The following is a 26,108-nucleotide window of genomic DNA, read 5'->3' as shown; positions in this document are numbered from 1 at the left end:
GACCATCCCGAAAGTAAAGTGTACCTTTAGCAGCCTCATGCTGTGGGGCTGTTTTTCAGCAGCAGGGACTGAGGGTCTCATCAGAGTAGAAGAAAAGCTCAGTGCACCACAATTGAAAGCCTAAAAGAAAACCCAGTGCAGAGCATTCAGAACCTCAGACTGGGCAGAAGTTTCATCTTCCAACAGGACATTAAGCACACAGTAAGAGTGGTTTACAGACAACTCTGTGAATGTCGTTGAGTGGCCCAGCCACAGCCTGGGATTGAACCCAATCAAATATTTCTGGAGAAACCTGAAAATGTGCATCTGCCCCCATCCAACATGACAGAGATTTAGAGGTGAAGACACATGAATGATAGATAATTGCCAAATGATGCCAATCTTGATGCATCATACCCAGAAGCACTTGACGCTGTAAAGGTGCTTCAGCTAAGTGAGTTATGGTTTGAATACTTATGCAATGTACTTATTTAAGTTTTTATTTTATTTCTTATAAATTTACAAAGTTGTGACAGTTCTGTTTTTGCATTGTAATTATGGAGTGTAGATTGATGTGGGAAGAAATCAATCATAAACATCATCATAACAAGCAGTTTAACATAAGGCTGCAACATAACAAAACCTGAAATAAATGAATTTTGCAAGGCACTGTATTTCATGAATTATTTTCCAATAATAAATATTCTTTTAAATTTATTAGTAGGTCTTGGATACATTTCATAACCTTCAGGGTCCACAAAGATTTAACAAAATATTTAAAAGTCTGTATAATATAAATAACCGTATTTTATATCCTATATGATATGTCCTGTTCAGACATATCAACTGTAACGCATGATTCTGGATAATTATGGTAAATAAACATATCTGCCTTTCTCATATATTTTACTCTGTTTCTGTTCTTTACCCTCTGCCCTATTCACACATTATGGTTTCATCCCTACTTATTGATTGCTTGTTTGACCATATTATCTTATGACCGACCAGCACTGTTCTCCCTTCCCTTTCAAAGTAAGCTCAACTGTATGCTAGAGATGTCAGTTAATGTCATCTTTTTCTTACTTTGTATACTTTGCAAATGTCTGCCTTTCTCACATATGTCCCAGTAGTTCAGCCATTTATTACAACATGGTTGTTGAATCAAACACATTCCTCCTTGCCTGTCTAACTTGACTGTTCAGTTATCATTATCAAAATTAGGTGCTTCCTTAGCCATTTTGTCTGCTTTTTCATTTCCTTGTACCCCAACATGGTTTTACCCACAGAAAGTGTACTCCCACCTTGTATAAAATAACCAGTATTTCTCTGTATATATATCTTCTTCGACATGATTGAAAAGTTTAAAGCTTGAAAGTGATGCCACTGAATCCACTATGGTTGTGTAAGGTCCAGGCACTCGGCCCAAGGAAGGTATCCGGTGCTGGACGAAGGTTTTCTACGTGTTCTGTCTTCAGCGCATAGAGTTATTCAGTGTAGGTTAAACTCAAATCTGACTTAGTATGACCTTGAATTTAGGTTGAAATGCAAATTGGTTGTATGCCTTTTTAATTAGTATTCTTCTGACATTTGATTATTCTAATTGACTCTTTACTTTTTTATTAACTCGTTCATTCGGGTGCTCATGTTGCTAACAAGGATACAACGTAATCTACTAGAATCATTAATTACAGAGTTAAACAGAATAAAATCAAATGTAACAATTTATTATGTGTTCTGCATATTCAATTGAAACATATCAAATCATAGCATTATAAAACATCAAATTCTCAAAGTTTAGTCTAAAAGTAAAATATGCATACCTGACCTTAGAAAATACAAAGAAGAGACACACCACACTACGGGCTTTCTGGCTACAGAATCACCCTAATCCTGATGCTGCAATCCTTTAAATACCTCAGACCAAGACAAACATCCCCAGAGATAGAGACAGAAACTAACAATTGGAATTTGATTAATTCAGGTCCCAGACCAGGATAGTTTACACCTCAATGGGAACAGAAGTTAACTTACAATGAAGACTCTGGAAAACGGCACTCCCATTACAGTAATCAAAATATATCTTAACTCTTAGGAACTGTATATCTACTTTTCTAAGGTTGGGACCATTGTACAAGTCGCCCTGAGACAATTCAAATGACACCAAACATGACTGTAAATATCACTTGCATTAATGTAGAATATTATACTATCGGCAATTCTGAGTGAAACTAAGTGGAGGGAGTGTGATGGTGAGGTGTGAACTGCTAGGTGTGGTGCATCTCCGATGGCACTGCTACTTATGCAAGAGGGTTTTGAAGAGAGAGTTCAAACATTAATCATCAGGAAAGTCCTTTCTTTTCTTAGGGAGAGGTCGTTCCTCAGTCCAGACGGTCCGGCTCCAGTCTTACAGTTGCCATGGCAATTTATATATATTTTTAATAAGTTTTGTTTGACTGTCTAAAGGTAGAATCCTTGACAACGATGAATGGAGAACCATATTCACCTCAGTTGATTCTCTGATTCTGTAAGTCATAATAATGAGAAACATGATGTATAATAATGGGCATGCATGCATACATTACTAATTAGCTTATTATTATTGTGAGACACTAGGTCATTATTATGAGGTTTCTCATTAATATGAGAAACCTAGCTATTATTTTTGCCTGTTACCTCAGTTGAGTGAAAACAATGATTTTGTTAGTCATAATAATGAGACGTTCTCATAATTATAATAACTTAGTATTTCATATTGACAGAAAATCTCATAATGATGATTTAGCATACCATAATAATAAGAAACATTCTTATAATTTAGTATAATTATGTATTATGACTTTCCAGTAATTGAGTTGTTTTTAGAAAGATTTAGAAAAAAAACTTATTATGATTCATGAGTATAATCTCATAATGACTTCACTTCTTATAATAAGAAACTAAGTCATTACGAGAAATTTCCTCATGACTTACAGAATCTTATTTTATTATCTTTTTTAACCCTTTGATGCACAACATGGGTCTAAAGTGACCTGACTGCTCAGCCAAGCATGAAATAACAGGAAATGAATATGGGTTATTTTTGACCAATGTTGTGCGTTAGAAGGTGTTTTCAAAGCTTGTGCATCAAAGGGTTAAAACTCAGCTCTAGACAGAAAGGGGCAAGTCTTGAGCTTTGTTTACACATGCATAAACTTCCTTTATTTATGTTCCTATATCTATAAATACAAGATTTGGAAGTCGAGTCTCACATAGAAACAACAACAACAAACATCATTCTCAACACACTGTTAAACCATGATTCATTTATTGCAAAAATGACTATAAAAGACAAATCAAGTTCAAAACTTCAAACCTGAACATCTTACATTTTCAGTGGGGTGGTAAAATATTCTGTAAATGACTGTAAAAATTATTAAATCTATTTCTTTTTTTATAAGTTTTCTTTGAGATTACTCTTGTCCTAGCGAGTATGTACATCCTGTTATTTTGTTAGACTTACAGGCTAAAGATTGTGACATTTTTCCCCCAAGTCTTTCTCTGTAACCATAACCAAGCTTGGATTACTTATTGTAAGCTTACATTTCGGACTTGCCTATCTTAACCCACTCCATTTGATGTAGATTGTGATGAAACAATTTGTTTGAAAACACTTTGGCCATGATGCACAATAGCCAGTGTCCATACTGTCACAGAGTGGTTTTCACACAGTCTTTCTCGTAATTTCTTTCATTCGTCTCTTCTTAGCACTGCCAAAGATTAGCGCATTTCCTGCAGGAATAACACAAAGATAATGTCTGGCTTTCCCCATATTTATCCTATTACTCGAGCACCGTAAAACTAGTTGAACAGAAAAGACTGTGCCTATATATGTGGATATATAAAATCAGATAACATCAACATTTACCATGTTTCATCCGAAGGTGCTTTAGAAGAGCCGATGTTGTGTATTCTTTGCGACCACGAGATATGACGGCCCTACACATAAGGCACACTGCTTTGCTACAGTCTCCCTCTTTTAGAGAGAAATACTTCCATACGGGGCTTGATTTGGCTATTGTTCTCTTTTGCATTTCACAGCATTTACTGCTACAGTAGGCCCTGTTTGTACATAATATGTTGTGATATGAAACGTGACTGGCATCATGAGATGAACTGCTATGCTGAGATACTGTGGCTGGAGCTTCGCTGTTAGCACATATTGGCTGGTTTGGATGCTGTGTTCTGTAGATGTCTGAAGCCCCTAAAGGCAAATCTGGACTGTGAGGCGACCAGCTCTGATATGCATCTTCAGTGCTCCCCATTGCATCGCCTGAACACAAGCCGGAGTTCATGAATTCAACTTTGATTTTAGATGGGAAATGACAGTTTGTCATTTCATCCTCAATAGGATTTGTGTCGTTGTGATCGGCACACACATGTGAGCCTTCGTTGTTGCTGCTGCCTTTTAATGGCAAAGTTACAGATTCCCTGTAAGCATCGACAGAGAACTCAGGCTTTTCCGGTTTAATGAAGGGATGTTGTTCATCTAGTCTCTGGCTTTGGTCCTCCTGGATCTCTTCGAACGGTTCTGGCTCCTCATTCTGGCTGCAGATCCATCTGGGCTGCCCAGGGGAGACGGGCTGATAAGACTGCACAGGAGCTGAAAAAACAATATAATAACATTTACTTCATGCCGATAAAAACATACTGTTGAACTGAAAATCCACATGAATCTGTAATGTGCACTACACTACATCTTTGATGACATTAGACTTAAAGATGAACAGATTTTTTTCCTCTGTTGATCTATTTATTAAAAGCTGGAACAGAATATGTTAGATATATTTTTAACAGATCTTTTCTTTCACATTATGACATACATATTATCGAAAAAAAATTCTAAGGCACAGACTGAATTCTAGTCATTGGTTGCTGATTGGATTTTGAGACACTGTCAATAATGCAAGCAGGTGAATGTGAGCTTGCAGTGTCATAGTTAAAGAGGACTAAATGATTTGAGAAGAACGCGTAAGTCTTCAGAGAAAAGTAATTTCACCAGAAGACATTAATAATATCCTGATTAAATATTAAGTAGTCAGAAAAAAAAACGCATGGATGAATGGCTCATAATATCAATAACATGCAAACAGACAGAATATAGATGGGTTTGGTTTCAATTTCATGTCGAGTTTAACATGACACAGACAGCAGTGAACCTTCCTTGGCAATGAGTTATTGTTGTGAAATGGAAATTCTGAAGCATCTGATTGGACAAAAATTGGGCACGCCCACGAGTGCAGGATGAGTCATCAATATTTCTGGTCCGTTTTCCAATTTCGAAAGAATTTGATAGTATCTCGGCGAATATTTAAAAATACTGGATAAAACTGGATTATACAGGATTAAAAGCAAAAAATATTTTTTAATAAAATTGACTGCTTGACATTTTTTCCCACAATATTATTAAGGTCAGTGTTGAGTCATACATCCTCGAATACCGTGTCATCAAAAATAGATACATTTATGAATTATCTCGTGGTCATGAATCAAACATGGACTCGTGACCATAACCAAAACACGCGGACAAATGAGAACATCTGAAGAAAAAATATACAGATCATGTCAAAATACTATGAACAGTTCTAAACCACCCAGAAACATTTATCATATTTTATAGAGATTAATAATATTACCGGTATTGGTTTCTTCACTGAAGCACCCAGTGTCTCGCAACATTTGTTTCAGTCGCTTGTTTTCGCTCCGAATTCGCTCCGTTTCCTCCTCGTACTCCCGAACCGTTCTGCCGACCGTAAAGATGATCTCCTTCACAGCAGCCATCAAGCGCTCGGTCATGAAAGTGTTCAGACAATCCAGTTTAGCCATTCCTCTACTTTATTTCAAGTCGCTGTATTTAAACGATAAATACAGACAATACAGGTACACAGACGAGCGCGTGAAAGTTCCCCTTTAAAACCAAAGCACAAACACATAAGGTTGCGGTGCTAACTGAAGTGACTCTAGCACCCTTCACAGGACAGGAGGAGACAGTTCAGCGTTTACTGTAAAGCTTTTGGCCAAATAACTTCGTCATCCTATAAGCTATGTTCAGTCTTAGTTTCACTCTCACACATCATCTTGATCAAAACATTCTTATCTCTTGGTACAAGTAACAAGAAAACCAAGTTCTCTGTGCGGCAATCGTTCAGTTTAATCACAATACACCGATGAATAAAAATGTTGTAGAAATGATGTTAAAATAATTTAGGTTTTTGGTTTTCAATTGAAAGTATGGATTCTAAGCAAAAAGTCTTATTATCTAGCCAAATCCATCAGAATAAAAAAAATTAACAAATGAGATCAGGAGATTTTGTCATTAAGCCACAACATTTATAAACCTGCTTTATTACTCAGATATTTTACTGAAACCAGTATCCTGAAACTTGTTACAAGCAAATAAAACCTTAGCCTTTGCTGATTTTATAGTTGTTTGTACAATATGATCAAGTGACATCAGACTTGTGTATATATTATTTTTATATTAAGTTATATTTCAAATAAATGTGTTCTTTTGAACTTTTGAAATGTCTCGTGATTTACAAAAAAAAAAGAAAAAAAAAACATTAAGCAGCACAACTGTTTTCATCATTGATGGAGTTTGAAGTATGAAGTTTCTTGAGCACAAAATCATCATATAAGAATAATTTCCGAAGGTTCATGTGAGACTGAAAACTGGAGTAAAGGAATAAATGTCTAATCTCATCTGTAATGCAGATACCAAAAAAGACCAATATACTCTTCGATTCCTCTAACTTTTTTATTCTCAATCTGAAGTTAATGATTAAACATACACTATGATCTGTACAATAGAGTGGGCTAAAATTAATCAATCCATAAAAGTAATGAATCCATCAGATTGAAAGAACATTGTAAAACATTTACATTAAAAAAACATAACACTAATATGTAAACAATAACTTCTAGCGATCTGTGTCATGGTCTTTGACTGAACGGTGTTCTGCTTTCCCCCAATGGAACTCTCTCAGCTCGGTGTCTGAAACAAAAACATCTGTCAAAAAAAGTTACAAGCTTTAAAAAATGGACAAGAAATGCATAGTGTATTTTGCTGGTTTTTAGGTTTGCATGACAAGCAGTAACTATTTACCTTGCCTTGTGTCTGTAACTTTCCCTCCAGTGTCTCCTGTAACAGCATTTGGTAAATCCTCAAGACTGTTTGTTGCTGGCTGGTAATAAAACAAGGATGTTAATTCCATCCTCTTATATCAGAACCAAGTATTGTTGAGGCAAAAACTCTCTTTACCTCTATACTAGCTTCATCCCTTACTGACGTCTCTTCATCTTGAATTGATCTCTTTGCTCTTTTTGGTTTTCCCTGGTCTGGTGTGTCCCCTTGAAGACAGACAGAAACCCCTTCGACAGTTCATGCAAAGCTCTGATTTTGATGAATTTCATAAAGGTAAAAAATACAACACAAACAAATGTAATACATACATATGTTAACAACTCAAGTGGAATAAACTCACCATGGTAAGCAAATTTGTGCTTTAAAAGTCGATACTTCTGGATGAAGCCCACATTACACTGATGGCACCAGAATGGCCTCTCACCTGTGTGGAAATAAAAATAATAAAAAAAGTGACCGAGCATAAATAATGATTCTGGCCCTTGGCACTGTGGCTATTTTTCTTCTATGTGCAACATGTGATCATGTGTGTATTCAAAATGAATTTTGCACACACTGACCAGTGTGAGTGTATTCATGTCTTCGCAGCGTGTATGGACTGCCAAAAGTTGCCTTACAGTGCTGGCAGACATGTTGTTTTGAGTTGAACATCTCTCCTTCACCCAGCAAGTCATCATCCATGAGCAGTGACTACACAAATGAGGAGAAAACCACACCACTGTGTATCCTTTGGTCATTGAAAATATTGGCTAAATACTGGAACTTCACAGTTCTGCTCAGGTGTTAACATGTATCAGACAAAGTACAAAGTCCAGAATAAGTTATTTAACAATGATATTTACCCGATTATGGACACGTGAGCACGTCTTCTTCCTCCTCTTCTTCCCTGTTGTACGAGTTTGGACTTTCACTCTACTCTTGGGTGTGTCATTACACACAGTTTGGGCATTTTGAGGTGGACGGAAATCATCACGTGGATCATCATTTCTGAGAACGTCGTATTCTGGGTGAGGACCGATGGAGCTTGTGTAGGATCTTGATGTCATAGCACTTTCTTGATCAACATCACACTTATAGTCTGTGGATTCTTGACCAGTGCTTGGATTGAGAGAATTATATGACTCCAATTCGTAACCTACTTCATTTTCCGGAGAACGTCTGAATTGTAAAATGGCACCCTCTGCCTGTCTATTGTTTCTAAACTCCTCATTTGGACTTGAGATGTCTGTTTGTTCATAGCAGCTGAGGTCTGGAAGGGCTTCACAGAGGGTATTTAGACAATGAAAACCTGATGGTTTTATATCAGCATCAATCGCTTCTGAACTAGAGGGGGAAATAAGGGTAGAGGTTGGAGGAATGGGTCCAGCATTAGGAAGCATTTCACCACAGCTAGCCCCAGCACTTAGAGTAGACTTGCCCTTACACTGCTCTAAATGTGAAACAAAAGACTTCTTGTTAAATAACCCTAAACAGTAGATGCAATAAACTCGATCATCAAATGAACAACTCGATGCAAACTTCCCAAATGGTTTTGAATCTTGTTTACTACTTTGAACCACATTCGTGTTGTATAGAACATTTCCCCTAGTTTGTAGAAGGTTCAGATGTTGTCTCCTTTCTTGTGAGCTCTTGTCAAAAGTGAGAGCTTTAGCCACCTCTGGTTCATTAGGATGAACTGTCTGAAGATGATCCATCATTCGATGATGTGGCTGCTTGCAGTAACAGCAGCGATGTGTCTTGAATACACTGGAGTTGTCATCAGTGGAATTGGTGTGGCATTCAGGATCCTGCAAAGAAGGAATAATAACAAAAGAGCATAATAAATTAAATAATATACTTATTCAAAATTCTTTGTATTGTCAGTTTTTGAATATTAGCACTAAAAAATTGGCACTTTTCATTATGTACATTACGATAGCAGAATTCAATCAAAAGTGAGCACTAAAAACTTGCTTCACAAAAACAAACAAACTTAAAAAAACACTTACAAAAATTAACAACCCGGGAATGAGAACTTGGACAACTTTTCTTTGACTTCTTTCAGACAGCTGATCTGGGAGACTCTTTCTCTTCTGCTCGCTTGTCACTGATATGCTTTTGTCATGTTGAACTTCAACAGCACAAACATTGCCATTCTCATCAGTGATCTTCAAGGTCTTCGGATTTGATTTCTTGAATTGAAAGAATTGAGCTGAATTCTAGATCCACTGTTGGTCGATTCCCACTTCTGCCAACATCTGTTCTTTCAATACTTTCAGGCTGCTTACACTGGGTTTGTTCAGTGGTACAGCTATTAGGATCTGGATTGTGACTTTCAGTTTCTGGATGGACATCAGAGACCATGAAGATGTTCCTTTCTACATCTGAATCTTGGGTTTGCTCGGTCTCTTTGGTGATCAAGAATGTGTCATCAAACACAGCTAGATTAAGAGTACATTTTGATTCTGGATAAGTGTTTAAGGATGCAGTACTTGAAGGAACTTTTGGTTTTGAAGAGAGCTGAAGGTTGTCACAACACCCAGTATCACAAAGAAGAATAACCATCAGGTTCTAGATCACAAGACACTTCTGAATCTGAAGAAAATGATTGGCTCACAAGTTGGTTAGGATCCGTTTGCTTTATAAGGGACTGCTGAAGAACATTGCAACCAGAGTTTGAAATAGGAAGGGCTGGAACTGTAGATTCTATGACTGGTGTTGTTTGACAGGAATCTAGCAAGGGTGGATCTATTATCTCCACATCAGGGTTCCGTGATGTATTAAAAGAAGATTCCAAGTGAGCAGGATTTCTTGCAGAACCCTGGCAAAAATCAAGAACAGATGGTTCTAATAATTGTGCATCAAGCTCAACTTGAGCTATGATGTTGTCAATGTTAGAAACAGTGGGCAGAACTCTGGCAAGAGTCAAGATTAAGAGGACTTGAGGGTTTCGGATCACAAATCAGTTTGGGGATGATATGACACTAAATTATCGCCGCATGTATCCTAGTTTCTGGGAAAAAAAGGCAACTGCCTAAATCTGAGAGAAATGATAAAGGAGCCTAAGTTGGCTCTAAAGGTCTGTAGATGCTGATAGCTTCTGAAGCAAGGTTTTCCAATTCTGCATCAAAAGCTTCCTGAGTTTTGCTGGATTCTTTTTGTGCTTACATATAAAAACGTGCTCCTGAAATTTGTTCTCTTTATAAGACTCCTGGCAAAAAAAAGCAATGCAGTGAACAATGTCTTCATCAAAATCCATTTTAGAATTTCTAGGATGGTTGAAGTTCTTTTTAATAGAAAACTGTTCAACAATGGGTTTCCTTTCTCTATAGTCTTTGTCAAGACTTAAAGCTTTCACCACTTCAGGTTCTCTTACATGAACACACTTTAGGTGCAGTTCTAGCTTTCTACATGCCTTCCCACAAAACTGTCAATACAGTGCTTGCATTACTATTTTTGTGTCCTCCACTGCTCACTGCAGTCATGCATCCACTGTCAGAGGTTTTATGGGACGTGAGAAAGTCTGAGGGCATTTCGGATTCTTCAAAACTTTTCACAAATAACTCATTGGTTTTCACATTTTGTACAGAAGGTTCATTCATCCCTGAGATATCAGAGTTGTCAGCTGAATCGTCCAGAACCTATTCTGACATCTGACAGTTAAAATTTTTACAAGAAAACAGTGTAATTAAATATAAATTGAGATTTCTCTGTTGAAGTATTTACATAACTCTTTACACTTCTAGAAGCTGATTGAGAACAGATTTGCTTTTGAGTCCATATTTACTTGGAGTCCGTATTACTTTTCAATCTGCTACTATTGCACAGCTGGTTTTTCAGACCCAGTTTCTTATTTTTTCTCTCACTGCTACTGCCAGTCTCCATGTCTAGCAGTTTCTTGTCTACATTAACATCCGACAGAGATTCTTGACGAGCAAATACCGTATCAGATGTTTGACATGACATTCTCTCCTTTGAACTCATGGGCATGTCCTCTGTTTGTCTGATGGCAGTAGAGGCCATCTGGTCTCTGCCTGGGTCAGTTGAGATATGCTGTGAGGCACCATCAATGGATTTGGTAGAGTCAGTTGCATCTGGAGCTGGAAAGTTGGAGTCGCTGGAGGGATTTTTGCCAGGTGTGCCCACCACATCTAATTGATCAATTTGAATGATAGGAGCAGAGGCAGTTTTCTTTTTATCTAAACCTTTGGAGGGAGTCAACACATCTTCATCCAAATCGTCTTCAATATCGGAGAGGACAACACAAACTAATTTTGTGTCAACGTTCTTCTTCATGGTGCCAGAACTAGTTTCCTTGAAAAAAGATTGAAACACGCTTTTTTGTGGCATTACGGTTAATTTCATCGCAGAAATGTTCTTACAATCGCACTTCCAATCACACTTTCTTCTTCCACATTCAGACGGAGCTTTTTTTTCAGCAGCAGTTCTTTCATCTGGTTGCTCTAGGTCATCATCTATTACTATACATGGTACCTGGTCTCTGGCTGTGTTTTCTGAAACACCAGGAAAATTAACGTTGCAGTCGCCTTTTTGTTGACTCTTTGTGTTATTTACCTCAGAGGATTCAAAGGCCAGTGTGCCCCCAATGTTGTCATGCTCTACTTCTGGATCACGCTGTGGAGATCCAACCTTCACACAGACTATTTCTGTCTCATTGTAGCATATTTCAGGCTTGTTTTGGATGCTATGACCAGAGAACTCCACTGGCGATGTGCAAAGATTGGAATCCGCGATTTTATCTTTCACAGCATCCACCATTTCATCACCAACCCTTGCTGAGGTTTTTTCATGACCAGAGCCACTACTTTTCTCAGAGCAACCTGATTTTGAGTCCGCTCCCCCAGGCACTGAGCTCCAGTACTTGCATGCTGTCATAATTGGTTGTAGGACGATCCTGGGCTGCATATTGAAGTGGCTCATGATGTCACTGACCAGCTTGGTTTTGGTTCTTTGATTACTCTTGTAAGAGGTGGTAGGCTGCTCAATAGCTTTCCTGCTTGCGAGAGCTCCAGACACTGCACGGGTTGCACTTCTCTTCAGATGTGCAGATCCGTCCTTATTCAAGGTCTCTTCACTCCCAGATTCTTCGGACTCATCACTTTTGTCCCCCGAAGGCTGCAGTGGGGGAAAGCGACAATCAACCATACGTATAAGGACTTAAACAACAGTCTTTAGGGTCAGCACTACCCAGGATTCAATGCACAAACAATTCTTCTTTTTTCCCCAAGATATGAAACTGGAATAAACTAGCAGTCAAAAAAAGTTTGAGCACATAGTCTTTCCTACCTCCTGATTATGGATTTTCGGGCGTCGGCCCCTTTTCAGGTCACCATAAAACCGTTTCTTGCGCTGCCGATAGGCGTACGGTTTCTCTCCACAGTGAATCTGCATATGCATCAACAGCCGCATTTCCCAAGCAAAAACTTTGCCACAAAATGGGCAGGGTAGTGGCCCTTGCCCTCTGGTTCTGCTTTTCCGTAACGTGTCTTTGTTTGGGGACCCATGAGGCGTCTGCTGAAGGGGTACGAAAAAATTATTTACAAAAATGATTTATACAAGTTAAGATTTTAGGCGTAAAATACAATACCTTGTATTATGTATCATCTCAATCTAAATTGACAGATACAAGTTGGAACATAATAGTGCTTTCAGAAAGGCATTACTAACTTTGCAGATTCCTATATTAGAATTTACAAGATCAATACACAAATAAACATCCTTTATTAAACAGAAGTAAACCCACTGAAGTTGTGAGATTTTTGTTTTAAGATATTGGCTGTATTATCAAGTAAATTTGGTATCGGCAGTTATTTATAATTAGTTCGTTATCATTTACACTTCAATGTGAAAATCAAAAGGCACCCATATAATAGACTAACCCACATTCTTTTTTCTATTATTCCACGTACAAGTTTATTTCCAGTTCCTTGTTTTCTATGCCTCTTATTGGTTTCTGTTTGTTTGGCTTAGCATCAACAGCTCGTTCATGATGGTCACGTCTAATTGTGCATCGTTTCCTTCAATTTCTTAATTCTGGTTCAATTGATTGTGAAAAATTTTCAAGATCCTTATCATTAAACAAATCTGGCTTTTATGTTTTTGTGATTTAAAACTATGAAATGCGGAGGTATATTTGGATCATTCTTCAGGGTTTTGTAAAGAACACATACCGTAGTATTTGGTTTTTTGTTACTTGCTGACAGCTCATCATCAAGCCTCTTTTTTCCCTCCCATTTCCTTTTTTCTTTTTCCTTAAGCTCCGTTTCCATTTTAGTTTGCACTCGTCGTCTTTTCTTTTCATCCTTAAGCATATATCCTACATGTTTCTTTGAGTGCTTCTTTAGCTTCTTCTCCAGAGCAAAGTCTTTGCCACATATTTTGCATGGGAACCTCCTCTTCAGATATTTAGCGCTTGATGTCCCACAGTCAGAGCCTGAGATGTCCTTTGATTGCTCAGAAGCGCTCTCCGACTCATCTAAGGCCGTATTAGGAAGATCTGCACTTTCTTCATCCTCATCTTTTGTGAATGCTGGCACATCAACACCCAGGATGGACCCATCATCACTTGTTTGACGTAGTTTATTCTTGACCTTTCTCAATCCTTTAGTTTTCTGGCTATTCAGTATCATCTTCTTGGTGACTTGCCGTTTCTGAGTTTTGCGCTTACGTAATCGCTTACCGATCAATAAAAAAGGAATGTGAGTTATTATACATAAATAAAAGTAAAAAAAATGATCAGCGTATCGGTAAAGTATCTATTAAAGGGGTCATTGGATGCCCATCTTCCACATGTCCACTGAGTGGATTTTTATCATGATATGTTTTTCATTATAGACTTTATCATTATTCACATCATTACTGTGTACACACATTTCAGACAACTCTATACACACAGAAGACCATTGTGTAGTACACATTTCAGTTCATGTAAAAGTTCATTTGCATCCAATGACCCCTTTAACATTTGCATAAATGGTTACAAATCTGAAAACCAACCTTGGTGGCCAGCTGTTGAGACCTTGTACGGCCACTGCCATACACGTTCAAGTAATCACTCCTATTCCTTAGTTCCCCATGCTGACTGCGAATGTGTGGCTCCAGCCATCCTTCACGAGTAAACACTTTATCACAATGCGGGCAGGCATGTTTTTTCTTGACCTTCTTCACCTTCTGTACTTCTGTAGTTTTAGGCACGGCCACAGTTGTTTCTTCTTTAATCCGCTAAGAGGAATATACAAAACTTTATAGAAACACAATGATGGGAATGATCACACATCCAGATCAAATTTATACAATGTGTGAGTAGGTACCTCAGTCTTGATTTGCAGACTTCTGCGTAATAAAACCTTTTTGGTGTTATGGGACCTCATGTGGACACGATACCAGCCAGCATGTAAGAAGACCTTGCCACACTCTGGACATTGGAGCTTACGTTTGTCAGCAACTTTGGCCTCCTTCTCCACATCATTTTTTCTTTGCCTCTGAAAGACATGCAAGTCCATTTAACAAAGAGAGAAGCATGGAAAAACATATGCAGTGAGCTTCAAACATATTACACCCTGGATATGAAAGTGGATGAATAATGTCTGTATTTTTATATAGAAGTCATTCCCAGTAAACAGCATATTCAAATTCAAAAGTGCCAAATTCAGTGCACTGATACTGTTGGACATTGAATGGCATTTAAACTCTACAGTACATTTATTCCAAGATAACACGGCATTACAAAAATTTCAAATATATGACTATATTAAAGTAAACCACCTGCAGAAAAGACTCAAATTCATGGATTCATTTCAAACTAATTTTATTAATATATACATATTTATATATATATACACAACTGGTTTATATAAAGAAAAGAAAAAAACACTTTGTGATTTTCTAATTTGTATATACACATATAAACATCCAAATATATTACATATTTACAAAGTTCCACTGGATGGTTCTTCGGGTATCAAAACTGGTTTTATTTCAGCACCTCCCTCTACAAAGCACAGTTCTGGCTCAAAACGCTCTAATTTAATTGGAGGGGTGTCCAAAGTGTTGATCCGCATATTAACTGGTGGACCGAACCCTTTTGCCTCTAAATAAGCACGTCGATGGTTTACTTTAAGATGAGACCATAAATTAGATGTGTTCTTCCGACCAGCCATGTTGGACCCCCGGCTAACTCTGGCTGAACATGCATGGCAGAAGACTTCACCATATGCATCTTTTGAAAAGTAGTCCCAAACTTTGCTAAAACAGCGGTTTGGAACAAATTCCACCTGTGAAGCAATAAGGAAAATACATGCATAAGCTTTGTGTCACACTTTAGTGATACTTTTTTTGCATTCAAGTTTTTTTTTTTATATGATAAAACACTGAATGCATTCAGATAATTGTAGGTATGGCTTTAACTGAAATGCAGTGATGAAAGCCGGCCTAGAAAATGAACTTCAACTAAGCAAACAGTTACTAATAATGGACTTAATATAAATAAAAGACAATTTAATAGTCAAATTATCTGAATTTTCTTCAACTCACTGGCGATACTGGTCTTTTAATAGCATTGAATATTCTTTAAAATTCCTTAACTATTTTCTTCCAAACTTCCTTTTAAGAATTCCATAATGTAATATTGTAATAATATTACATGACACAGATTTTTTTATTTTTTTATAAAGCTATCATAAAAAGCTTTTTTAATACTAGAGGTTCTTAGGTTGGCCAAGAGAGATCCAAAAAAGGTTGAAAAGCCCTCATTTAAAAATCTCTAAAAGAGCACGGATTGGTAAATTAAAAACAGACACCAGCTGAATTACCTGCCATATACTGCAACTACAATAAACGGTGCATCAGTCTAATCTACTGCTCTCAGTCAGTCTTCAGATAAATGTAATAATTGATCTACCTTCCCTACCTGCACACGGGATAGTTTGTACTGACAAATGCATTTCAGTTAAATAATAATAAAAAACTAATAATAATAATAATTTAGCTTTTTTTCTTTTCATGCAACAGACTACTAGAATGAAGTAGCAGTTGATGAAATGCTGATTATAGTACATTATCTTTGTTCTTCAATTCATCTTTAGATAAACCTATGATCTACTCATCTAGACAAAAAATGATCACAGATGAGCTAGCTACATCTGATGTTTCCAGAGTTATGTTATGCTCATAGGCTGCATTCACTGTTTTTTTTTAACTAGTGGTGCAGCAACCCCACATAACATCTCCGGTAACGGTACTTTTTTTATTATTATTTTTTAAGCCACTTATCAACTGTTGTTTTCACAAATCTAAATTTTGGCCTCAGACTCACCGTTAAATCAGCATCTGCTTCAGTGGTTGCTTTCTTGTTCTCTTCGTAGATTGGTTGTAGCTGTATGAGTGTGTTTAGTTCATCCTAAGATACATGCTTACTATCTCAGGATAGCACTTGGGGCTTACTATACAGAAGTCATTCTACTCATTACTTTGTCAAAGGACAGCAAAAAAAGGTTTGTGTACATTTGTTATTATCATCGGCCGTTGAAAACCCCATATTGGTCAACCACTACTCCAAAATGTGCACTATGCGTTATATATTTTTTGACTCTCTTCCTACTTTATTGACTCTTATTGCATTAAATATCATTATGTGTCAATGAACATCACACCAAATATTCAGAATAGTGGTTGATTTATATAACTTATTTTTTTTCCCCAGATTAGTTTATTTCCTCCCCATTCTATCTGTTTACATCCTTAAGAGGTGCTTATGTGTGAAGGAAAGAAAATCTCTATTTATGCATATCTACACCCATATTACTTATGACACTAGAGAACGTGCAGTACCTTGGGTAATTTCCTTTTCACATCCACTATCTCCTGAGTTCCTGACTGAGCTCGGGCGGGCAGGTTGATAAGAGCTGTGACTGAGTGGGTCTTCATGTGCAAGGCTAACTGACAGGGCCGAGCAAACACCCGTTGAGGGCAATGAGGGCACCGACACATCTGGTTAACAACTCCTCTTTTTTTGCGCCGTTTCTGCACAGGGGGGGTAATTCTGTTTTCTGGTTCTTTATCACTGTTGTTGTGGTCACTCTCAGGCTCTTCTTCACTCCTGTTCATCTGCTCAGAGCCATCGGACAGATCGTCCACAGTTTCTCTTGACAGCTGTGTGTGGGGAAACAACACAAGGTACTGGAATATCCTTTAATGTCCTCATTTCACATTTAGAAAAGTTCATTCATGTCCTGTATAGTAAGATATTTTAAAATGATACTTTAAAATACGATATTCAAATTCTATACTATTTTGTCTGAAATGTAATCTATCGAATTAGTAAATTAAATGTGAAAAAGTTAAAGGTGGGTTTGATTTTTAATACCAGAATGCTTCTGAAATGCATTCATGACGATAAGACAATGTGCATTAAAAAGTAAAAAATGGGTCAGATTTGATGTCATGTCGACTTTAATCGTGCTGCCGTTTACCTGAGAGAGCCTGTGCAGCTTCCTCTTTTTCTTGTTGTCACCATAGAAGCATTCCTTGCGCCGGCGGTACGCATAAGGCCTCTCGGTGGAATGAATGCGCATATGAACCATCAGCCTCTGTTTACTTGCAAAGACTTTACCGCAGTCTGGACAGGCAAAGGACATCCTCTGCCTTCTGTTCTGTCCCCTCCAATGCCGGACCCTGCTGGGACCTGACGTCGGATCAAAGTCCAGAGGGGCCATGTAACTTTGGGCAGAGTCCCAGGTCATGCTGTCCACCAGGCCATAGGCAATGCCTGCGCCTGTCCCGGCATTGTCAGGTCCCTGATCAATGCTTTGAGGTAATGTGCCGACGCTGCACAGGGGGATTTCAGTCGACTCTGTTTTGATCACAAGAGCTTCTGATCCCGGTCCACATCCAATGTTGACAGTTCCCTCATCTTGCCGGGATGGACTGGCCTCGTCTGTGGTGGAAAGCGTAACAGTTTCTGATGGGCCTAAAAATTAAAAAATAAACAAATAAACAAAGTGCAACAATTTGATGAGAAAAAGTGTGATTTCGGTTTATGCATAACTGAGTATCTGCAGGTAAAATGTGCTGGTTTAAACCAAAAGGAAATGCAAGTTAATGGTCGGTTGTGTCGTATGATGCGTTTATGCGTTTCTTCCTGTGGACTCTAGAGGGGGCAGCTCTAATCTGCGTGCCCCCTGGACGTTTTGGAGCGAAAACATCGCACAGACAATTTACAGATGAGTGTTTACTTTGGCCTAATGCGGTTGCTAGTATAGTTCAGATAACAAATATTTATAACTTCCTTTATAAGGAAGCGCAAATGCTTAATGCACGCGGATGATCTCACCAAAACAAAGTCCACGGCCGTGCATTTAATGTAGAACACAAAACTATGTAGCAACTAGCAACCAAATAAATGTTTGGAGAAAACTCCCCTCGTGGCTATTATCAAGAAGTGCTATCTGTCCTGCGCAGTGTTTTGCATTAATAACGACATTACTGCATCGTGCTACCTGGCCAGTCGGCTCGGTTTGCCCCCTCCATCCACCGGAGCCTCCGTCTCAGGACCTCGTTTTCTTTCCGTGCTCGGATCGTCTCTTCCTCGTACTCCAGCACCGTCCCGCCGACCATCTCCATGATCTGCTCCACCGCCGCCATCAGGCGCTCGTTCAGCGCGCGGTGCAGGAGCTGCAGCTTAGTCATTTTGTGTTTATTTTTTATCTTTTTCCAGCAGTTACATTCAACAGCAAACACAAACCACTGAAAGAGCTCGCTATCCCCGTTGCAAGAACAGTTGCAGTTCTCTTCCAAATTTCGAAGGCAGCCGGAAACTGTTGACTGCCCCCTACCGCACTGGAGAAACGCTGCAGAGCAAACTGAGAGGAAGCCGACACAAAATGTCCAACAAAATGGTAGCAAAAGTTGTGTATATACACAGATGAACGCGGTTTTTAAAGTATTTAAGTATCGAGAAAAATAAGTATACAATTTAACAGTGCCCAACGTTTTCTGGTTGTCTCTCCCAATGATGAACCTACAAAAATGTACAATATACCATCATAATGACCAGTGTCCACCAAATGACTGTAGTAACTTAAATTATATTTACTCATTTAAAACCGTAAAAAAAAAAACTGAAATATTCTAAAAGCTTTAAAAATGCTGTTTGAAAAAAACATTAATAAATGTTTGCACTAGTAACTGTAGGGGAATTTACAGTTGAAACCCAAGGACCATGTGTTGAATGAAGAAAACCTAATGAAGAAAATAGTTTGGAATTTCATCAGAAGTCAGCTTCACTACTCCACAGGAGTTTGTAGTCCGCTCTACTTGCTTTTTAAAAATCACCAGTAATTATGCACAAAAAAAAAAAAATTATTAACAAAAGGTCAAGAATTAAATCAATACATACATATGCATGATTGGTTCTAAAACCTAGATAAAGTATGATAATATCCAGATATGGACGCAAGCACTTCAAGCCTATCTCTAAGTGATTATTTAGGAGACAGAGATCAGAGGTCAGACGTAAAAGACTCTCCAGAGACCTATTCCTGATCGGGATGGCGGCAACTGACTAAATTCTTCAGGACAGTCTTCTCACACACACACACACACACACACACGAGCACACTTATCTGTACTTCTATGTTACCTAGCTCTGGGGAAACTCTATTCTCAGTAGGGTTTGTTACACACACAATATGCAGTCCTCATTTTAAAGAACCTCTCATTTTAATAAAGCAGCATTCTTTAATATTATGCAGATACATCAACATCTCAGCTGTCTTGATCACTCCCCGTTCTCGTAGATGTGAGGTCAACCTGACCTCCTTTTATGGTCTGGTTACTAGGAAAGCACAGTTTAGCACGTAAAGGAAAACAGATCTCAGCATGTAAAGGAATAATGTTGCGCATTCCATTTCTGCTACAGTGAAGACTACACACATTCTACCTATATTTATTAATATAGATGGCAACTACTAAGTTTATTTAATCATCAATCTAGGAGCTTAAATATTTATTAATAACTTGATTTTATTATGAAGGCCATGGTAGACCGACATCCATTCCTTCATAACAATTTCTCTAGATTATGGTTAATCGTTTTACATGAAATTTACATTAGTTGACCATTTGCCTAAATTAGTAAAGACAGAGCCCAACTAAACCTGGGAGAAAGCCGGGGGGCTGCTACACAGGAACAGAAAGACAAGAAAATTAAGAACAACTATAAACTATAAAAACATCACTTACAAAGAAAGAGTGCTGACAAATAAATACCTAGAAGACTGTATAATATTTATGACATAGTTATTGAATAACAATATGTTCTAAATAACAAAGGTTGTAAAATTTTTCCAAGGTAAGGCAAACTGAGCATACCCAGGTATGGCCAGATTCATGTTTTCCTCACATACAGAAAATTACTGATGTCAAATTAAACTGAATCTAGTTTATTCAAGCGTTTGTTTTTACATACAACAAAGTTCCTCATTTGACAGTCATAAGATACATCTTCTCAAATTACATGATTTTCTTCTGACAATTTTGTAGTTCAAGTACATTTTACTATTCAGTCTACCTCATTGATTCTTATCCTAATGTACTGCTTTAGATTGAACTCATCCTCTGTAATTCCCACAGTCACTAAATACCTGGAATTTTCTAATTGTAATGCGTAGGCCAGAAAAAACTATTAAAAAACTAAATTAATAAAACAAGTAATGAAAGTCATTCCTTCCTATAGTGAATATACATTTTTATAGTTATGCACTGCCTAAAAAACATTTCATTGGCTAGAAACTGCTCTCTGTGGAGTATTTATAATATTAAAACATCAGTCTTGAAGTACAGTAGGTCATGGTACTCAGTATGGAACACAACGTGATCTTCCTCAAAGGCTCAAACGTTCATTCTCATGATGTTTTTTTGACTTACTGGTGACATCTGTGCACACATATGGCCTGAAAAGTTCATAGAAATGTTGGTCATAATGAAAGCTTCTAACATACTTGATAAAATCATAAATATCCCAATATATATAATGAAAAATCAGTTTTCAGCTCTATCACAACAACCGGTTCTTTGTCGAGGTGTGATCTGGCAACAATGACGCACTGGTCAGTCGCCGGACAGATGCTGATCTTCCAGCCCATGCGATGTCGATTCTTCGTTGAAATTCCTGCAAGTGCGCTCATGTCTCCTCATGTTTCCGCTCTGGCTGAAGGTCTTTGAGCACCAGTGGCAGCGGTAAGGCCGTTCTCCGGTGTGTGTGCGCATATGCATCCGAAGGTAGTCAAACTTTGAGAAGTTTCTGCCGCACCAGTGACAGATGAAGGATCTTTCATGCAATTTCTTGTGCAGCTGCAGCTTTGCCAAGTCCTTTAACTGCCTTCCACATTTGTTACACCTGTACGGCTCTTCATGAGCGTGATCTTTTGCGGATGCTCTCCTAGGCATGGTGTATCGTGAGCGAAGGCAGTCCTTCTTCTGCGCTCTCTTTAACAGGGTGGAAGCATTACTGGCTGTTCTCGTCTGGTGAGCGGGTTCTGAGTCTTGACGTGGACCGGCGTGGGCAGGGGTTGTAGTAACTGAAGACGTTATTGTGATGATGGTGTCCTCGGGCTCAGTCTTGACCCTCTGTGTTGCCACAGTGGCTGCGTTCCTGTACAATGTCTCATCCGTACTCGAGCTGTTAATCCGTTGTTCACCTACAGATGAGACATCTTTTTGATGCACTAGCTCTCTATCTTCTGCTTCCGTCTTACAGACTGAAATGACATCTAGTATGCGCGGCTTCAGTTCACTAGGTGAAGCCTGACTCTGGGCTTCGCCCTCTGTTTGCTGGTCTTCGGGGTCTTCAGATTCAGCTGGGGACCCATATCCACACGCTGGTAATTCTGTGGGTGAGGCTTCATCAGGAGGGACATAGTGTACTCCTGTATGATGAAATCATGAAAACTCATGATTTTACTCAATTATTTTCATTATAATTATCAGTAATTTTATTCATCAAATGCAAATGTAAATATGACAGTTTTAAAGGGGCCATATGATCCTTTTTTTTAAGATCATTATTATGTGTATTTGGTGTACCAGAATATGTTGACGTGCTTTAATAAAAAATAAAAAAAAATTCTAATACTTTACATTATTGTAGGTCCTCTATGCCCCACTTCTAAACGCATAGTTTTCTACAAAGTCCCTCCTTCAGACAAGCGCAGTCTGCTCTGATTGGCCAACTGACCCAGTGCATTGTGATTGGCCGATCACTGCAAGCACTCTTCGGAAATGGAACACCCTTTTCCATAATCGCGAGCTTCTTTCAGAATAAATGTAAACAGTTATTTGTCATAGGAAAGCCAGAATGACCTCCTCTCCTAGGTTCACGAAACGGACATCTATAAAATGCATCACTGTTCTGTTGTAAGTAATCTTAAAAATTCCTAAATGCATCTACTTTCAAAAGGCCAAATAAAGTGCTTTCTCCTAGATACACACAGCATCTCCCTGACATGACTCCTACAACACTAACTGTGTTACTGAAATCACGCCATCTTTCTTTGTGTGAACATTTGGGTGGCATACAAATATTTCCACATGGTGATGTAAACATGTGGGGGCGTGTTTGAATGAGCTGTTTTAGGGGGGCGTGGCAGTCTTAACTTTGATAAAGAATATCTCTTTGGATTTGAGACTTCAGTCTTTTCTACTTTACAAATCTTCTTTATGCACCAAAAGCTTGTAACACTCCAAAGAGAAAGGAAAATTATAAATAGCATCATATGGCCCCTTTAAAGACCTTTTTATCCGTGTGTCAGAGTGTTTGTAATGGCTGAATGTGTATCTCCTTGAAACCTGTTTGGTGTCACAGACTTAAGTGCGCTACTGAGGAATTACATTTCACATTACCTGCATTACTCACAGCAGCCATTGAAGCAAGGCTTTGCTTGTTTAATGAAGATAACGATCATTTCTGTAATCATATTTTCATTATTTACATGAACAAAACAAATAGACCATTTAACCATTCAGGAGAAAACTTTTCTCCGTTGTTCCCAAATTTGATGAACATATATCCATTCATTTCAACTAAGGTTCTAAAGGATTTCAAAAGTTCTAAATCTTTACTTGCATTCAAATAGATGTTACGTAACTTCATAAAATCCAAACATACATAAAAGCTCAAAGTAAAATGGACCAATTAACGATTGTGGCAGACTGGTCAAGCTTTCATAACACCAATCATATGTTTCCTTCCCTCGTGGCCCTGCAAATGTAGCCATTGTCCTCTCCATCAGAGTGTAAAAGAGTTATTATCATTTTACAATGAATCGAATATCCATTCATCGAGATATGTTAAAATTCTGACGGGAAAGGACATGACCACTGATGTGACACAGAAACTTAGTTTACAAAATGCCATCTACGCTTCTGTGACATTCATTTCTACTATTCAATTGGAGTTTACAGGAAATCTGGTCAACCTTCAACTGACTTGAGTACACCAAACAGAGTCTGTGTGTGTGTTTAAGTGCGAGTTTACCGTTCAAATGTGCCTGATTCCTGCTCAGCACATCCCTGAGCTGTTGTTTCAGCCTCGCGTTTTCTGACCGTGTTTGGGCTGCTTCCTTCTGATAGTCCTTCACCGTCGCTTCCACCTCCACCCAAATATCACGAATGACAATTGACATTCGCTTCATCAGGTTAGAATGTATCCTATCTAGTCTAGACATTTTCACGAAGTATAAAACGAAAACAAATCCGACGAAACGCGAATAAAAGCAACTCTCCACACTTGCTTCTTCTCGTCTTGGTTTAATGGCTGTTCGCAGACTCTAGATGGGTATCACTGCCACCTACTGCACTGTATGAACATGTACATCACATTTACAAACTAGGCTAATGGCTAATCGATTATTATTATTATTACATTATTATTATTATTTACTGAAAATCTACGAGTGAAGATTATTAATGTAATTATTCACAGTATTGTTTTGATATATTTGTAGGTTCAGTGTCTGGGAGTAAAGTTAGATTTGAAGCCAGTATCTTTAATGCTTATCTCAAAGAGTTTGTTTTCGAATCCATATTTAGCCGAGCTGTACATTCTCGAAGTTACCAAATTACCTTATTATTATTATTATTATGCACGCCTTTGCGCCTATTTGCACTTTTTTTCATTTATTAAAACGAGACAACAGTGTCTAGTCTAATAAGTGACTATATTCGAAGAAATTAGTTTAGTAGCTTTTCACGTCGTAGGCCACTCTGGAGACTATAATAACTCTAAAAGTCTATTTCAGAACCTGAATAATAACATTCATTAACAGTATCCCCTTAAATATTACATCTTAAATGTTTGTACTTATGTAGATAGGCTACTGCTCACTGTTGACAAGGTGCAAACACATTTTGATTTGGTAATGTTTTAAAGACGACCATATGAAGGCGCTGTTGTGTTTGGAGGCGAACAATGCAGTCCTATTCAATCTTACGAAACTGCTCTTAACTGAATATTTAATTTTTGGTGTGAATGTTTCAAGATTGCAACACTTAGTTATGAATTTGTATACAATTATGCCTGAGCAGTTTACCCTCTTAACTTTTATGCGGATGGCATATTCCTTACTTAGTTAAACCTTTAATAAACACAGGAGTTTAAGTCCTATTACAGACAGGAAACCTTCATCTGTCTCAGAGGAACTGAGCTTTCCATCTATTAAATGACTTAGCTTTTAATCATAAGATGGATGATTGTACTGCAGGGAATCACATCTTTCCATCTCCGGTATTAATTAAGTTCTGAGCACAGTTACCCTTTTCTAGAACATGTCTACTGCTGTAAGCCAGTGAAATAGTTATAAAGTCTGACAGACAGTCTTTGTCCCTTTTTGTATTATTTCATACTCAAGTATAATGGAATCACATGCAGTATCAGAAATAGAAGTGGCAAATAATGCAAATATGTAAAAAATAAAATAAAATAAAAAAAAATTTAAAAAAAGAAAGAAAAAAAAGGAAAGTTATATAAAAGTGTATATATATAAAATATTAGGGCTTGCATAGACTAGTCGAGTAGTCTAGTGATCGACTACTTCAACCACTAGTCGGCGCTGTCAGAAACAATCGACTAGTCGAGCATGCATTAACCATAATGCGTACAAAGAGTTTGCAAGTACGACATGAATTTTAGGATTACAAAATTGCGTGTAGCTGTTACTTTCTATGACCTTATCTGTGTTGCACGTGAAATTAAAATATGTTATGTAGCCTAATAATATAGGGATGTGTCTGAAGCCTTATTCGGAATGGCACGGATAATGGCTTCAAAAATGAATAACAGACAAATAAATTCAGAATAATTCTGCCTGAATACTGTGATAATGTGAGGCTGAAGCTGGCACAGTCCGGAGTTTAGATAACAGGTGAGCCAGGGAATCAGCGCAACAACAGACCTCTAGAGTCACGAGTGTAAAGTGAATGAACGGAAACTTTATGAATGAAAAGTGCGCAAATCAAACACAGCATTGCTGTTGTCTCTCCGTGCATCTCTCAGAAATCAGAGCTGTGCAAGTGCAAGAGTAATATCACCTATAATAATACATAATACACTTTCCATTATTTGAATATGTTTAAAGGGCAATGATTTAAAGCTTAAGCTACGATATGAAACGAATGAATGGATTAAGCGCAGCGCGCTCACCAATCGAACAGCAGCATTGTGCGTCAGTCTCTCAAAAACCTAACCAGTTCAAGCAGGCTAATAATCAGCTTCGATACGGATACATTTTCTACTTGTCCTACGTGTTTGCATCTTTACCTTTTGCTGGTTTGCACGGCACACGCACATTTGTTTAGTGAAGTTCACTAAACATTAAGAATCCATACCCTTAAAGTGTTCTGCGTAATGAAAATGTGCGCATTGAATAGATTCAGCAGTCACTTCAGTCGTGTTGAA

The 26,108-nt window shown here is 38.0% G+C and overlaps 3 protein-coding genes across 19 annotated transcripts; all 3 read right to left on the bottom strand.

The window, feature by feature from the left end:
- Positions 1-3,266: 3,266 nt before the first annotated feature.
- On the bottom strand, positions 3,267-6,631 carry si:dkey-93n13.2 (uncharacterized). The gene is made up of 3 exons (XM_052550285.1): positions 5,652-6,631; positions 3,884-4,618; positions 3,267-3,747 (listed from the first exon to the last, which is right to left on the bottom strand). The coding sequence occupies exons 1-3, from the start codon at positions 5,839-5,841 to the stop codon at positions 3,680-3,682; spliced, it is 993 nt and encodes a 330-aa protein (XP_052406245.1). The 5' UTR covers positions 5,842-6,631; the 3' UTR covers positions 3,267-3,679.
- Positions 6,632-6,758: 127 nt separating this feature from the next.
- Positions 6,759-19,004, bottom strand: LOC127952024 (zinc finger protein 749). Of its 17 annotated transcripts, XM_052550258.1 has the most exons (12): positions 18,655-19,002; positions 17,629-18,125; positions 16,988-17,308; positions 14,470-14,640; positions 14,156-14,380; positions 8,299-8,946; positions 8,002-8,229; positions 7,720-7,849; positions 7,500-7,583; positions 7,277-7,386; positions 7,121-7,199; positions 6,759-7,024 (listed from the first exon to the last, which is right to left on the bottom strand). In XM_052550258.1, exons 1-12 carry the CDS (start codon positions 18,842-18,844, stop codon positions 6,936-6,938), a joined length of 2,772 nt encoding a protein of 923 aa, XP_052406218.1. In that variant the 5' UTR covers positions 18,845-19,002; the 3' UTR covers positions 6,759-6,935. The 17 variants fall into 17 exon arrangements, 8 of the variants coding, with proteins under 8 accessions (XP_052406218.1, XP_052406217.1, XP_052406214.1 ...); XM_052550257.1 differs by having other exon boundaries at positions 7,777-7,849; positions 8,002-8,946; XM_052550254.1 differs by having other exon boundaries at positions 8,002-8,946; positions 18,655-19,001.
- Positions 19,005-20,582: 1,578 nt separating this feature from the next.
- Positions 20,583-24,014, bottom strand: LOC127952037 (zinc finger protein 135-like). The gene is made up of 2 exons (XM_052550284.1): positions 23,691-24,014; positions 20,583-22,083 (listed from the first exon to the last, which is right to left on the bottom strand). The coding sequence occupies exons 1-2, from the start codon at positions 23,878-23,880 to the stop codon at positions 21,266-21,268; spliced, it is 1,008 nt and encodes a 335-aa protein (XP_052406244.1). The 5' UTR covers positions 23,881-24,014; the 3' UTR covers positions 20,583-21,265.
- Positions 24,015-26,108: the final 2,094 nt, after the last annotated feature.

This window comes from Carassius gibelio, chromosome B3 (genome assembly GCF_023724105.1).
Source record: "Carassius gibelio isolate Cgi1373 ecotype wild population from Czech Republic chromosome B3, carGib1.2-hapl.c, whole genome shotgun sequence".
NCBI lineage: Eukaryota > Metazoa > Chordata > Actinopteri > Cypriniformes > Cyprinidae > Carassius > Carassius gibelio.
The sequence above is the reverse complement of the archived record's forward strand: the minus strand, read 5'-3'. Positions and strand labels throughout refer to the sequence as shown.

Excerpts from the sequence above, each read along its gene's own strand:
- si:dkey-93n13.2 (XM_052550285.1), bottom strand. The coding sequence starts at position 5,841 with ATGGCTAAACTGGATTGTCTGAACACTTTCATGACCGAGCGCTTGATG. Across the intron at positions 4,619-5,651 it reads CAGTGAAGAAACCAATACCG|CTCCTGTGCAGTCTTATCAG; the intron begins GTAATATTATTA and ends TTGTTTTTTCAG. Across the intron at positions 3,748-3,883 it reads GCACCTTCGGATGAAACATG|GAAATGCGCTAATCTTTGGC; the intron begins GTAAATGTTGAT and ends TTATTCCTGCAG.
- LOC127952024 (XM_052550254.1), bottom strand. The coding sequence starts at position 18,844 with ATGACTAAGCTGCAGCTCCTGCACCGCGCGCTGAACGAGCGCCTGATG. Across the intron at positions 18,126-18,654 it reads AAACCGAGCCGACTGGCCAG|GCCCATCAGAAACTGTTACG; the intron begins GTAGCACGATGC and ends TTTAATTTTTAG. Across the intron at positions 7,387-7,499 it reads GCACAAATTTGCTTACCATG|GGGTTTCTGTCTGTCTTCAA; the intron begins GTGAGTTTATTC and ends GAACTGTCGAAG.
- LOC127952037 (XM_052550284.1), bottom strand. The coding sequence starts at position 23,880 with ATGTCTAGACTAGATAGGATACATTCTAACCTGATGAAGCGAATGTCA. Across the intron at positions 22,084-23,690 it reads GAATCAGGCACATTTGAACG|GAGTACACTATGTCCCTCCT; the intron begins GTAAACTCGCAC and ends TTCATCATACAG.